The 14569-nt window shown below is 69.2% G+C and overlaps 1 protein-coding gene across 1 annotated transcript in view; it reads right to left on the bottom strand.

Moving 5' to 3' along the window:
- Positions 1-1071: 1071 nt before the first annotated feature.
- The window catches only part of LOC148590051 (nuclear mitotic apparatus protein 1-like), a gene marked incomplete at its 3' end in the record, with an annotated part of 28196 nt that continues 14698 nt past the window's right edge, over positions 1072-14569 (bottom strand). Inside the window, exons 12-24 of the mRNA XM_088539534.1 lie at positions 14257-14376; positions 10225-12169; positions 9836-10002; positions 8909-9790; positions 8046-8087; positions 7899-7967; positions 7651-7812; positions 7441-7568; positions 4300-4855; positions 4105-4209; positions 3880-3987; positions 3701-3793; positions 1072-1254 (exon numbers count right to left, since the gene is read on the bottom strand). Of these exons, the coding sequence (XP_088395660.1) occupies positions 1072-1254; positions 3701-3793; positions 3880-3987; positions 4105-4209; positions 4300-4855; positions 7441-7568; positions 7651-7812; positions 7899-7967; positions 8046-8087; positions 8909-9790; positions 9836-10002; positions 10225-12169; positions 14257-14376 (4560 nt within the window). The remainder of the gene's footprint in view (positions 1255-3700; positions 3794-3879; positions 3988-4104; positions 4210-4299; positions 4856-7440; positions 7569-7650; positions 7813-7898; positions 7968-8045; positions 8088-8908; positions 9791-9835; positions 10003-10224; positions 12170-14256; positions 14377-14569) is intronic.

The raw sequence follows: 14569 nt of genomic DNA, 5'->3' as shown, positions 1-14569 counted from the left end.
ACACCCGGGACACCCACGCTGTCCCTGAGGGACCTGGTGCCACCCAGGACACCCGCCCTGTCCCTAAAGGACCTGGTGGCATCTGGGACACCCACCTTGTCCTTGGGGACCTTGGTGCCACCCGGGACACCTACCTTGTCCCTAAGGGACCCAGTGCCACCCGCGACACCCACTTTGTCCCCGGGGGACCTGGTGCCACCTGGGACACTCACCCTGCCCCTGGGGGACCCGGTGCCACCCGGGACACCCACCCTGTCCCTAAGGGACCTGGTGCCACCCGGGACACCTGCCCTGTCCTTGGGGACCTGGTGCCACCTGGAACACCCACCTTGTCCTTGGGGAACCTGGTGCCACCCAGGACACCCACGCTGTCCCTGAGGGACCCAATGACACCCAGGACACCCACCCTGTCCCTGATGGCACCCAGGACACCCACCTTGTCCCTGGGGGACCTGGTGACACCCAGGACACCCACCTTGTCCCTAAGGGACCTGGTGCCACCCGGGACACCCACATTCCCTGGGGCACCCGATGACACCTGGGACACCCCCCTTGTCCTTGGGGAACTTGGTGCCACCTGGGACACCCACTTTGTCCCCGGGGGACCCAGGATACCCACCTTGTCCCTAAGGGACCCGATGCCACCTGGGGGACCCACCCTGTCCCTGATGGACCCGGTGCCACCCAGGACACCCACCCTGTCCCTGGTGCCACCTGGGACACCCACCTTGTCCTTGGGGAACTTGGTGCCACCCCGGACGCCCACCTTGTCCGTGGGGGACCCAGGACACTCACCCTGTCACCAGTGCCACCCGGGACCACTCACCCTGTCCCTAAGGGACCTGGTGCCACCCAGGACACCCGCCCTGTCCTTGGGGAACTTGGTGGCACCCAGGACACCTACCCTGTCCCTAAGGGACCCGATGGCACCCGGGACACCCACCCTGTCCCTGTGGGACACAGTGACACCTGGGACACCCACCCTGTCCCTGGTGCCACCCAGGACACCCACCGTGTCCCCAAGGGACCCAGGACACCCACCCTGTCGCCGGTGCCACCTGGGACACCCACCTTGCCCTTGCCCTTGCCCTTGTCCTTGTCCTTGCCCGTGTCCCTGTCCCTGGTGGCGGTGGCGCGTGGCGAGCGGCGCGTGGCTGCGCGGGGGCTGCCGGTGGCCGCGCGGCGCAGGAGGCTGCTGCCCAGGCGCTTGGGCGTGTTGAGGATGCTGAAGGCCAGGGACTGGCGGCGCGCGGCCTGCGGGGACACGGGGGACAAGGTGGTGACGTGGGGGGACGCAGGGGGGACAACGCGGTGACATGGGGGGGACATGGGGGACACGGCGGGGACGTGGGGGGGACGCAGGGAACACGGCGGTGACATAGGGGGGAAGCGGGGGACACCGCGGGGACGTGGGGGACACAGCGGGGACGTGGGGGGGACGTGGGGGACACGGGGGGGACGTGGGGGACACGGGGGGGACATGGGGGGACGTGGGGGACACGGCGGGGAACACGGCGGTGACATAGGGGGGAAGCGGGGGACACCGCGGGGACGTGGGGGACACAGCGGGGACGTGGGGGGGACGTGGGGGACACGGGGGGGACGTGGGGGACACGGGGGGGACATGGGGGGGACGTGGGGGACACGGCGGGGAACACGGCGGTGACATGGGGGGGACGTGGGGGACACCGCGGGGACGTGGGGGGGACGTGGGGGACATGGGGGGGACGTGGGGGACACCGCGGGGACACGGCGGGGGACGTGGGGGACACGGTGGGGAACACGGCGGTGACATGGGGGGGAAGCGGGGGACACCGCGGGGACGTGGGGGACACAGCGGGGACGTGGGGGGGACGTGGGGGACACAGCGGTGACATGGGGGGACGCGGGGGACACCGTGGGGACACGGAGGGACGTGGGGGACACGGGGGGGACATGGGGGGGACGTGGGGGACGTGGTTACATGGGGAGACGCGGGGGACATGGAGGACACGGCAGTGACATGGGGGGGACGCGGGGACACGATGGGGACGTGGGGGGACGCGGGGGGGGACGCGAGGGGGGACGTGGGGGACACGGCGGTGACATGGGGGGGACGCGGGGGACACCGCAGGGACATGGGGGGACGCAGGGGACACGGTGGGGACATGGGGGGATGCAGGGGACACGGCGGGGACGTGACGGGGACACCGTGGGGATGGGGGAACACGGCGGGGACATGGGGGGGACGCGGGGGACACCGCAGGGACGTGGGGGGGACGCGGGGACACGGCGGGGACATGGGGGGGACGCGGGGGACATGGCGTGGCCTGCAGGGACAGGGGGACAACACGGTGATGCGGGGGACACGGCGGGGACACGGGGGATGCAGGGGACACAGGGGACATGGGGGGACACGGTGGTGACGCGGGGGACACGGCGGTGACATGGGGGGGACACGGGGGACACCGCGGGGACGTGGAGGGACATGGGGGACACGGCAGGGACATGGGGGACATGGTTACATGCGGAGACGCGGGGGACATGGGGGACACGGCGGTGACACAGGGGACATGGTTACACAGGGAGACGCGGGGGACATGGGGACATGACAGGGATGTGGGGGGATGCGGGGACACGGCAGTGACATGGGGGGACGCGGGGGACATGGCGGGGACGTGGGGGGACGCGGCGGTCACGCAGGGGACACAGCAGGGACACGGGGGACACGGAGGACACGGGGGACACGGCAGCGATGGGGGGACACAGCAGGGACGTGGCGGGGACGCAGGGGGACATGGGGGACATGGTGGTGACAGGGGGGATGCAGCGGGGACACGGGGGGACACGGCGGTGACGCAGGGGACACAGCAGGACGTGGGGGACGTGGTTACACGGGGAGACGCAGGGGACACAGGGACATGGCGGTGACATGGGGGGGACGCGGGGGACACGGCGGTGACACGGGGGACGTGGGGGATGTGGGGGACATGGCGGTGACATGGCGATGACGCGGGGGGACACAGGGGACACGGCGGTGATGGGGGGAATGTGGGAGGACGCGGTGGTGACGAGGGGATGGCAGTGACGGGGGGACATGGGGGGACGTGGGGGACACGGCAGGGACACGGTGGGGACGCAGGGGGGACACGGGGGACACGGCGGTGACGAGGGGATGGCGGTGACGGGACATGGGGGGACGTGGGGACACGGCGGTGACAGGGAGGACACGGTGGGGACGGGGGGATGTGGGGGGACATGGGGGACACAGTGGTGACACGGGGGGACGTGGGGGTGACGCAGGGGGACGTGGGGGACATGGCAGGGATGGGGAGACACGGGGGGGACAAGGTAGGGATGGGGACACGGCGGTGACGGGGGGGACACGGCGGTGACGTGGCAGTGACGGGGGGACGTGGGGGACACGGTGGTGACACAGCGGTGACGGGGGGGACGTGGGGGACATGGCGGTGACGTGGTGGTGACGGGGGGGACACGGGGGACACGGTGACGGGGGGGACACGGCGGTGACGCGGGGGACATGGTGGTGACACGGTGGTGACAGGGGGACACGGGGGACACGGTGGTGACATGGTGGTGATGGGGGGATGCGGGGGACACGGGGGACACGTCGGTGACGCGGGGGACACGGTGGTGACACGGTGGTGACAGGGGGACACGGGGGACACGTCGGTGCCGCGGGGGTCTCCGCCGCGCTCACCGTCTTGCCGGGCGTCTCGGCGCGCTGCGTCCGGGCGCTGCGGCGCTCGCGCGGCGTCGGCGGCCGCGGGAAGCAGCTGGGCGGCCTCTTGGCCTGCGGGGACACGCGGGGACACGCGCGGGGGTGGCAGCGGGGGACACGCGGGGGGACACGCGGGGGGGACGCGCGCGCGGCGCTACCTCGGGCGTCCCGGGGCCCTGGTGCGACTCGTCCGAGAGGCGCTTGCGCTGCAGCCGCGTGGCCACGCCGGGGCCGGCGGCAACGAGCGCGCTGCGGCGCGCGGCCGGCTGCATGGGCTGCATGGGCTGCATGGGCTGCGCCGGCTGCATGGGCTGCATGGGCTGCGTGTGCTGCACCGGCTGCATGCTCGGCTGCATGCTCCGCTCCGGCTGCGTGCTCCGCGCCGGCTGCATGCGCTGCGCCGGCTGCATGCTCGCGCGCCGCAGCGTCTCCTCCGGGTCGCCCGTCTTGAGCTCCTCGTCCGTGATGGTGCCAAGCGCCGCAGCGGGCTGCAGAGGAGGAGGCAGCGATGCCAATGCGGCGCTGCGATGCCGAGGGGCTGCAGCGATGCCGGGTGCAGCAGTGCATGCGGCGCTCACCCTGCTCTCCAGCGGGTAGCAGCTCTTGAGGTGCGGCGGGCACGCGCGGTTGCGCTGCTGCAGCTCCGCGATGCGGTCCCAGCTCCCCGGCGGCTCCGGCTCGTCCTGGCACGTCCCCGGGTAGAGGCTGCCGCTGCTGGCGGCCAGCGAGCGCCGCAGGTTGCCCCGCGCGGCCGCGCGGTAGCCCGGCAGCGCCCGCAGCGCCGACGGCGACGCATCCGGCTGCGGCGGCGGCTCCCGCGTCGTCTGCGCGACGGGAGGGACGCGGGGGTCAGGATGGCCCATGGGGGACACGGGGGACGCGGGGGCGCCGCTCGCCTTGGTCATGGTGATGTCGATGATCTGCGTGGTGCGGCGGCGCGCCGAGCGCGTGCGGCAGCCCCAGCCCGGCCAGGGGTCGCCGCCGGCCGCGGGCGTCGAGTGGAGGGACTCGAGGGACTGCAGGGACTGCAGGGACTGCAGGGACTCGGCGCTGCGCGGGAGGCGCCGCGACGCCGGGGACTCCGCGGCGCCCGGCTGCGCCGACGCGGCCGAGCGCGAGCGACGGCGCGGCCTCCTGCGGGGACACGGCGGGTTTGGGGCGCGTTGCGGCATCTTGCAGCACGTCGCGGCGCGTTGCGGCGCGTTGCTGTGCATTGCAGCACGTCGCAGCGCATTGCACCGCGTTGCAGCAGGTCGCGGCACATTGCAGCACGTCGCGGCGCGCTGCAGCGAATTGCACCGCGTTGCAGCATGTCGCGGCACATTGCAGCACGTCGCGGCGCGCTGCAGCGAATTGCACCGCGTTGCGGCACGTCGCGGCACATTGCAGCACGTCACGGCGCGTTGCAGCACATTGCGGTGCATTGCAGCGCATTGCAGCACGTTGCCGCATGTCGTGGCACATTGCAGTGCTTTGCGATGCGTTGCAGCACATTGTGGCCCATTGCGGTGCATCGCAGCGCATTGCAGCACATTGCGGCACATTGCGGCGCGTTGCAGCATGCTGCAGTGCATTGCAACGCATTGCAGCACGTTGCAGCGCGTTGCAGCACATTGCAGCACATTGTGGCACATTGCAGCGCATTGCAGCACATCACGGTGCCTTGCAGTGCATTGCAGCACATGGCAGCGCGTTGCGGCTCATCGCAGCATGTTGTGGCGCATTGCACCGCGGTGCAGCGCATTGCAGCATGTTGCGGCACATTGCAGCGCATTGCAGCATGTTGCGGCTCATTGTGGCACACTGCAGCGTGTCATGGTGCATTGCAGTGCATTGCAGCGCGTCGCGGCGCATTGTGGCGCATTGCAGCAACTTGCAGTGCGTTGCAGCACATTGCATCGCATAGCAACATGTTGCAATGCATTGCAGTGCATTGCGGCGCATTGCAGCACCTTGCAGCGCGTTGCAACATGTCGCAGCGCGTTGCAGCGCGTTGCAGCGCATCATGGCACATTGCAGCACGTCGCGGCGCATTGCAGCGTGTTGCGGCACATAGCAGTGCGTTGCGGCACATTGCAACATGTTGCGGCGCATTGCGGCACATTATGCCACATTGCAGCATGTCACGGTGCGTTGCAATGCGTTGCAATGCATTGCGGTGCATTGCAACGTGTTGCAGCACGTTGCAGCACATTGCAGCACATTGTGGCACATTGCAGCGCATTGCAGCACATCACGGTGCATTGCAGTGCATTGCGGCGCATTGCAGCACCTTGCAGCGCGTTGCGGCACATTGCATCGCATAGCAACGTGTTGCAATGCATTGCAGTGCATTGCAGCGCGTTGCAGCACCTTGCAGCGCGTTGCAGCACGTTGCAACATGTCGCAGCACGTTGCAGCGCGCTGCAGCGCATCATGGCACATTGCAGCACGTCGCGGCGCATGGCAGCGTGTTGCGGCACATAGCACTGCGTCGCGGCACATTGCAACATGTTGCAGCGCATTGCGGCACATTGCGGCACATTGCAGCACGTCACGGTGCATTGCAATGCGTTGCGGTGCATTGCGGTGCATTGCAGCGCTTTGCAATGCATTGCAACGCATTGCAGCCCGTTGCAGCGCGTTGCAGCACATTGCGGCACATTGCAGCGCATTGCAGCGCATTGCAGCACATCACGGTGCCTTGCAGTGCATTGCAGCACATGGCAGCGCGTTGCGGCTCATCGCAGCATGTTGTGGCGCATTGCACCACGGTGCAGCGCATTGCAACATGTTGCGGCACATTGCAGCGCATTGCAGCACGTTGCGGCTCATCGTGGCACACTGCAGCGTGTCATGGTGCATTGCAGCACCTTGCAGCACGTTGCGGCACATTGCATCGCATAGCAACGTGTTGCAATGCATTGCAGTGCATTGCGGCGCATTGCAGCACCTTGCAACATGTTGCAGCACGTTGCAGCGCATCATGGCACATTGCAGCACGTCGCGGCGCATGGCGGCGTGTTGCGGCACATAGCACTGCATTGCAGCACATTGCAAAATGTTGCAGCGCATTGCGGCGCATTGTGGCACATTGCAGCACGTCACGGTGCATTGCAATGCGTTGCAATGCATTGCAGCGCTTTGCAATGCATTGCAGCGCGTTGCAGCGCGTTGCAGCGCGTTGCAGCGCATCATGGCACATTGCAGCACGTCGCGGCGCATGGCGGCGTGTTGCGGCACATAGCACTGCGTTGCGGCACATTGCAACATGTTGCAGCGCATTGCGGCGCATTGTGGCACATTGCAGCACGTCACGGTGCATTGCAATGCGTTGCAATGCATTGCGGTGCATTGCAGCGCGTTGCAGCGCATTGCAGCGCATTGCAGCACATCACGGTGCATTGCAGTGCATTGCAGCACATGGCAGTGCGTTGCGGCTCATCGCAGCATGTTGTGGCACACTGCAGCGTGTCATGGTGCATTGCAGTGCATTGCAGCGCGTCGCGGCGCATTGTGGCGCATTGCAGCACCTTGCAGCGCGTTGCAGCACGTTGCAACATGTTGCAGCACGTTGCAGCGCATCATGGCACATTGCAGCACGTCGCAGCGCATTGCAATGCGTTGCAATGCATTGCAACGTGTTGCAGCGCATTGCAGCACGTCACAGCGCATTGCAGTGCATTGCAGTGCATTGCAGCGTGTTGCAGCTTGTTGCAGCTCGTCGCAGCGCGCGGTACCTGCCGGGCTCGGGCGGCCCCTCGTCCGTGCTCAGCTCCAGGCTGTCCGTGCTCAGGTCACCTGGTGTCACCCGCTGCCTCCCCTGGTCGCCGTCGCGCTCGCGCAGCCGCCGCTCGGCCGCCTCCACCTGCGCATGGGGGCGGCCGTGAGCGCCGCGCGGCGCATGCACGCACCCATGCATGCACGCATGCAGCGCCATGCGCCCCCACCTGCGCCTCCAGGCCGCGGACGCGCTCCTCGAGGCCGCGCTCGGCGTCCTGCGCGCGCCGCGTCGCGTCCCGCAGCGCCGCGTTGTCCCGCTCCAGCCGCTCCAGCTTCCCGGCCAGCTCCATGCGCCCGCGCGCGGCCTCCGCCTGCAGCTCCTGCAGCTCCTGCACCCAAGGGGGGACAGGGCCGGTTCGGGGGTGCCCACGGTGGCCCCCCCGTGCCCACGCGGCGTCGCCCGTCGTGCGCCCACCTCGCCGCGCTGCCGCTGCGCCCGCGCGTCCTCCTGCTGCTGCGCCAGCGCCGCGCGCAGCTCCTGCAGCTGCGGGAGCGACGGTCACGGCCCGCGCGGCGCCGCGGGGACCCCCCGTTGCGGCGGCGCCGCGCGGGGCTGCGGTACCTGCTCGGCCTGCGCCCTCCGCAGCGACTCCAGCTGCTCCACCTGCGGCGGGGGCGAAGGGCGCGAGTGAGCGGCAACCCCTGCGTGCGCTGCAACCCCTGCGTGCTGCAACCCCTGCGTGCGCTGCAACCCCCTGGCACGCTGCAACCCCTGCGTGCACTGCAACCCCCTGGCACACTGCAACCTCTGCGTGCTGCAACCCCTGCATGCGCTGCAACCCCCGCGTGCGCTGCAACCCCTGCGTGTGCTGCAACCCCTACGGGTGCTGCAACCCCTGTGTGCACTGCAACCCCCTGGCACGCTGCAATCCCCGTGAGTGCTGCAACCCCCTGGCACGCTGCAACCCTTGGGCTCGCTGCAACCCGCACGTAAGCTGCAACCCCCGGGCACGCTGCAACCCCTGCAAGTGAGCTGCAACCCCCGGGAGCGCTGCAACTCCTGGGAGCACTGCAACCCCTGCATGTGCTGCAACGCCCGGGCGTGCTGCAACCCTCGCATGCTGCAACCCCCGCGTGCTGCAATCCCCGGGAGCGCTGCAATTCCCAGGAGCGCTGCAACCCCTGCATGTGCTGCAACCCCCGGGCGTGCTGCAACCCTCGCATGCTGCAACCCCCGCATGCTGCAATCCCCAGGTGCGCTGCAATCCCCAGGTGCGCTGCAACCCCCCCAAGCACTGCAACCCCTGCAAGTGAGCTGCAACCCCTGCGCATGCTGCAAACCCCACGTGCACTGGAATCCCCGTGCGCGCTGCAACCCTGCACTCGCTGCAACCCCCGGCAGCCGCTCCGGCGGGATTCCCACCCCGCGGGGCCCTGCAGCCCCTTCCCGCAGGCCCCGCAGCGCTCCGTCCCCTGCATCCCTACCTGCGCCCGCAGCTGCTGCCGCTCCCGCAGCGCCTCGGCCTCGCTCCGCTCGTGGCTGCAGCTCAGGGCCCGCAGCTCGCGGGCGGCCTCGTCGGCCTGCGCGCGGGCGCGCTGCAGCGCGGCGCCGCGCTCGGCGTCCTCCCGCTGCAGCCGCTGCAGCGCCCGCTCCCGCTCGGCCGCCTGCAGCTGCAGCCGCTCCAGCTCGCCGCGGTGCCGCCCCTCCAGCGCCGCGCGCTCCTGCTGCAGCTGCTGGCAGCGCCGCTGCAGCGGCGCCAGCTCCGCCGCCAGCGCCTGCGCCTTGCCCAGCTCCTGCTGCAGCGCGCACAGCCGCTGCTCCTGCTGCGCCTGCGCGTCCCGGCAGCCCCGCAGCTCGCGCCGCAGCTCGTCCTCGCGCTCGCCCTGCGCGTGCCGCTCGCGCCGCAGCGCCTCGGCGGCGCCGCGCTGCTTGTCCAGCTCGTCCTGGCAGCGCTGCACCTCCACCTGCATGAGCGAGCAGCGCTCGGCCGCGCGCGCCGCCGCCGTCGCCATCTCGGCCTGCAGCAGCCGCAGCCGCTCCTCCAGCTTCTTGCTCTTCTCGGCCTCGGCCAGCACCAGCCGCTTGAGCTCCTTGCTCTCGCCCTCCTTCTCGGCCAGCTGCCGCTGCAGGAGCTGCACCTCGTGCTCCAGGCTGCCCACGAGGCCGCCCGTGCGCTGCAGCTCCTGCGCGCGCTGCGCCAGCTCCGCGCGCAGCCCCTCGGCCGCGGCCGCCTGCAGCTCCCGCGCCGCCCGCGCCGCCTCCAGCAGCCGCTGCAGCTCCGCGGCCTCCGCACGTGCAGCCTCCAGCAGCCGCTGCAGCTCCGCGGCCTCCCCGTGTGCAGCCTCCAGCGCCGCCGCCGCCTCCCGCTGCTCCCGGCGGCTCCGCTCCAGCTGCGCGCGGAGCGGCCCGGCCTCCTCTGGATTCTCCTGGCCGGAGCCGCGTTCCCGTTGGGAAGCCTCCGTGCTCTCCGTGCGCTCGTCCCGGCTCCCGGCAGCCTCCGGGGAGGCTCGCGGCGCGTCCGCCTGCAGCGCCGGCTCCTCTGCATCCCGCGGGATTGCATCCATGCGGATCCCCTCGGCTGCGCGCGCGGAGGCCGCCGGCCTCTCCGGGAGGGCGCAGAGCTCTGCATGGGGCTGCAGCTCCTGTGGCCTCTGCAGCTCCTGCGGCCTCTGCAGCTCCTGCAGTTGCTCCTGTGGCCTCTGCATCTCCTGCGGCTGCTCCTGTGGCCTCTGCATCTCCTGCGGCCTCTGCATCTCCTGCGGCTGCTCCCACGGCCCCGCGCGCTCCCCTTCCTCCCCGCGTTGCCGCTGCCGCAGCTGCAGCTCCAGCGCCTGCCTGCGCTCCCGCTCGCGGCCGCTCTCCTGCAGCGCCCGCTCGCGCTGCTGCGCCAGCCGCAGCGCCTCGGCCTCCAGCTGCGCCACGCGGGCCAGGCTGCCCTCGAGGCTGTCGGCCGCGCGGCGCTGCTCGTCCTCCAGGATGCCCTCCGTGTTGCGCAGCGACTCCTCGAGCTGCAGCAGCCGCCCCTGCAGCCGCGCGCCGTCCCGCGCCGCCCGCTCGCGGCCCTGCTGGCTCTCGCGCAGCCGCCCCTCCAGCTCGCGCAGCCGCGATGCCGCCGCGGCCTCCTGCGCCGCCGCGCTGCCCTGCAGCTCCTGCACGCGGCGCGCCAGCTCGGCCCGCTGCTGCTGCAGCTGCTGCTGCGCCGCGGTGTGTTCCTGCAGCGCTGCAGCCCGCTCCTGCGCTGCAGCGTCACGCTCCCGCAGCGCTGCGTCCCGTTCCTGCCGCGCCGCGTCCCGTTCCCGCAGTGCTGCATCCCGCTCCTGCAGCGCTGCATCCCGCTCCTGCACTGCATCCTTGCGCTCCCGCAGCGCCGCATCCCGCTCCTGCAGCGCCTCCTTGCATGCCGCATCCCGCTCCTGCAGTGTTGTATCCCGCTCCTGCCGCGCCACATCCCGTTCCCGCAGCGCCTCTGTGCACGCCACATCCCGCTCCTGCAACGCCGCATCCCGCTCCTGTAGCGCCGCATCCCGTTCCCGCAGTGCATCCTCGCGCTCCCGCAGCGCCGCATCCCGCTCCTGCAGCACTTCCGCATGCGCCACATCCTGCTCCTGCAGTGCATCCTTGCGCTCCCGCAGTGCTGCATCCCGCTCCCGCATTGCCGCATCCCGCTCCTGCAGTGCTGCATCCCGTTCCTGCAGCGCCTCCTCGCGCACTGTATCCCGTTCCCGCATTGTCGCATCCCTCTCCCGCATTGCGGCATCCCTCTCCTGCAGCGCCGCATCCCGTTCCCGCATTGCCGCGTCCCGCTCCTGCAGTGCTGCATCACGTTTCTGCATTGCCGCATCCTGTTCCTGCAGTGCTGCATCCCTCTCCTGCCGTGCCGCATCCCGTTCCTGCAGCACCGCATCCCGTTCCCGCAGCGCCTCCTCGCGCGCTGCATCCCTCTCCTGCAGCACTGCATCCCGTTCCCGCATTGCCGCATCCCGCTCCTGCAGCGCCGCGTCCCGCTCCCGCATTGCCTCCTCGCGCGCTGCATCCTGTTCCCGCATTGCTGCATCCCGTTCCTGCAGCACCGCATCCCGCTCCTGCAGTGCCGCATCCCTCTCCTCGCGCACTGCATCCTGTTCCCGCATTGCTGCATCCCGTTCCTGCAGCGCTGCATCCCGTTCCCGCACTGCTGCATCCCTCTCCTGCAGCGCCGCATCCCGCTCCCGCAGCGCTGCATCCCTCTCCTGCATTGCCGCATCCCTCTCCTGCATTGCCGCATCCCTCTCCCGCAGCGCCGCATCCCTCTCCTGCATTGCCGCATCCCTCTCCCGCATTGCCGCATCCCTCTCCTGCATTGCCGCGTCCCGTTCCCGCATTGCCGCATCCCGCTCCCGCACTGCCGCATCCCTCTCCTGCATTGCCGCATCCCGTTCCTGCTTTGCTGCATCCCTCTCCTGCATTGCTGCGTCCCGCTCCCGCAGCGCCTCCTCCCCGCGCTGCAGGCTCCCGCCGAGCTGCTCCGCGCGCAGCCCCAGCTCCCGCTGCAGCGCGTCGGCGCGCGCCCGCTCCTCGTCGGCGCGCCGCTGCAGCGCCGCCGCCTCCCGCTCCCGCTGCAGCCGCAGCGCGTCCAGCCGCGCCGCCGCCGCCGCCTCCTGCGCGCGCAGCTCCCGCTGCAGCTCGGCCTCGCGCAGCCCCTGCGCCTCCTGCAGCTCCTGCACCTTCGCCGACAGCCCCGACGCCTCCTGCTTCAGCTCCTCCAGCTGCCGGGAACGGGGCGGGAATGGGAAGGAGCCCCCGGAGCGTCACCGGATCCCGGTTCGGCCGCTCCGGGGCGCGGGATCCACCGCCCTCCCGCGCCGCGCGGCTCCGTGCGCAATTCCTGCATTCCCGGGATTCCCACGGGAGCCGCGCGGAGGCCGAGCAGGAGCGGATGGCGCTGGAGAGCGGCCAGATCCACCTGCGCGTTCCCGATCGCCTCCCGCCACATTCCCGATCGCTCCCGCCACATTCCCGATTGCCTCCCATCATGTTCCCGATCGCCTCCCGCCACGTTCCCGATCGCTCCTGCCACATTCCCGATTGCCTCCCATCATGTTCCCGATCGCCTCCCGCCACATTCCCAATCGCTCCCGCCACATTCCCAATCGCCTCCCATCATGTTCCCGATCGCTCCCGCCACATTCCCAGTTGCTCCCACATTCCCAATCGCCTCCCATCATGTTCCCAATCACTCCCACCACATTCCCAATCATTCCTGCCACGTTCCTGATCACCTCCCGCCATGTTCCCAATCGCCTCCCATCATGTTCCCAATCGCTCCTGCCACATTCCCGATCGCTCCCGCCACATTCCCAGCTCCCTCCTGCCACATTCCCAGTTGCTCCCACATTGCCAATCGCCTCCCATCATGTTCCTGATTGCTCCCGCCATGTTCCCAATCGCTCCCACCACATTCCCAGTTGCTCCCACCACATTCCCAATCGCCTCCCATCATGTTCGCAATTGCTCCCACCACATTCCCAATCACCTCCCACCACATTCCCAATCGCTCCCACCACATTCCCAGTCACTCCCACCACATTCCCGATCACTCCGGCCACATTCCCAATCGCTCCCACCACATTCCCGATTGCTCCCACACATTCCCGGTTGCTCCCGCCACATTCCCAATCGCTCCTGCCACATTCCCGATCACCTCCCACCGCATTCCCAATCGCTTCCACCACATTCCCGATTGCTCCTGCCTCCCATCATGTTCCTGATCACCTCCCGCCACATTCCCAATCGCCTCCCATCATGTTCCTGATCACTCCTACCACATTCCCGATCGCTCCCGCCACATTCCCGGTCGCCCCCGCCACATTCCCAATCACTCCTGCACATTCCTGATCGCTCCCACCACATTTCCAATTGCTTCCTGCCACATTCCCAATTGCTCCTGCCACACTCCCAATTGCTCCCGCACATTCCTGATCACTCCCACCACATTCCCAATTGCCTCTCATCATGTTCCCGATCGCTCCCACCACATTCCCGGTTGCTCCCGATACATTCCCAATCGCCTCCCACCACATTCCCAATCGCCTCCCATCATGTTCCCAATCACCTCCCACCACATTCCCGATCGCTCCCACCACATTCCCAATCTCTCCCGCCACATTCCCGATCGTTCCCACCACATTCCCGACTGCTCCCGCCACATTCCCAATGGCCTCCCACCACATTCCTGATCGCTCCCGCCACATTCCCAATCACCCCAATCACTCCCACCACATTCCCGATCACCTCCCACCACATTCCCGATCACCTCCCGCCACATTCCCAATCTCTCCCGCCACATTCCCAATCACTCCCGCCACATTCCCAATCGCTCCCACCACACTCCCAATCTCTCCCGCCACATTCCTGATCGCTCCCGCCACATTCCCAATCTCTCCCACCACATTCCCAATCTCTCCCACCACATTCCCAATCACTCCCACCACATTCCCGATCGCTCCCACCACATTCCCAATCTCTCCCACCACGTTCCAAATCGCTCCCACCACATTCCCAATCACCTCCCACCACATTCCCGACTGCTCCCGCCACATTCCCAATCACTCCCACCACATTCCCGATCGCTCCCGCCACATTCCCGGTTGCTCCCGCCTGTGTCCTAGCCGGGCAGGTGCCCCCGGCCGAACGCGGCCGCTCCGGGAAGCGGCCGGGACACCCGGAGCACGCGGGATCCCCGCGGTCCCGGCCGTCCCCTCCGTGTCCCATCGGACGGGGCGGAATTCCCAGCCCCCCCGGCCCCGCTCGGCTCTCCCGGCGTTCCCAGCGGCGCTCCCGGGATGTCCCGTACCTGGAGCGCGTCCCCCAGGACCTCTCCCTTCTCCTGCGCCTTGTCCCGCTGCTCGGCCAGCTGCTCCTCCAGCAGGGACACCTTTCCCTGCAGGATCTCCAGCTTCTCCTCGGAGCATTTCTGCGGCGGAGACGGCGGGAACGTCGGGAAAAGCCGAGCGCAAACACGGGGGGATCCCTGCCCGCTCCGCAGGGAAGGATCCGCGGGCGGCCCCGTCCCACTCGTCCTGTCCCGCATGTCCCCATCCCACATGTCCCCATCCCGCTCACCTTGTCCTGCATTTCCCTGCCTTGCTCGCCTTGTCCTGTATCCC

The sequence above is a fragment of the Tinamus guttatus genome, unplaced genomic scaffold (assembly GCF_059628265.1).
Source record: "Tinamus guttatus ecotype Peru unplaced genomic scaffold, ASM5962826v1 Tinamus_guttatus_pri_ptg001803l, whole genome shotgun sequence".
NCBI classification, from domain to species: domain Eukaryota; kingdom Metazoa; phylum Chordata; class Aves; order Tinamiformes; family Tinamidae; genus Tinamus; species Tinamus guttatus.
This window is presented reverse-complemented; position numbering and strand designations above follow the sequence as displayed.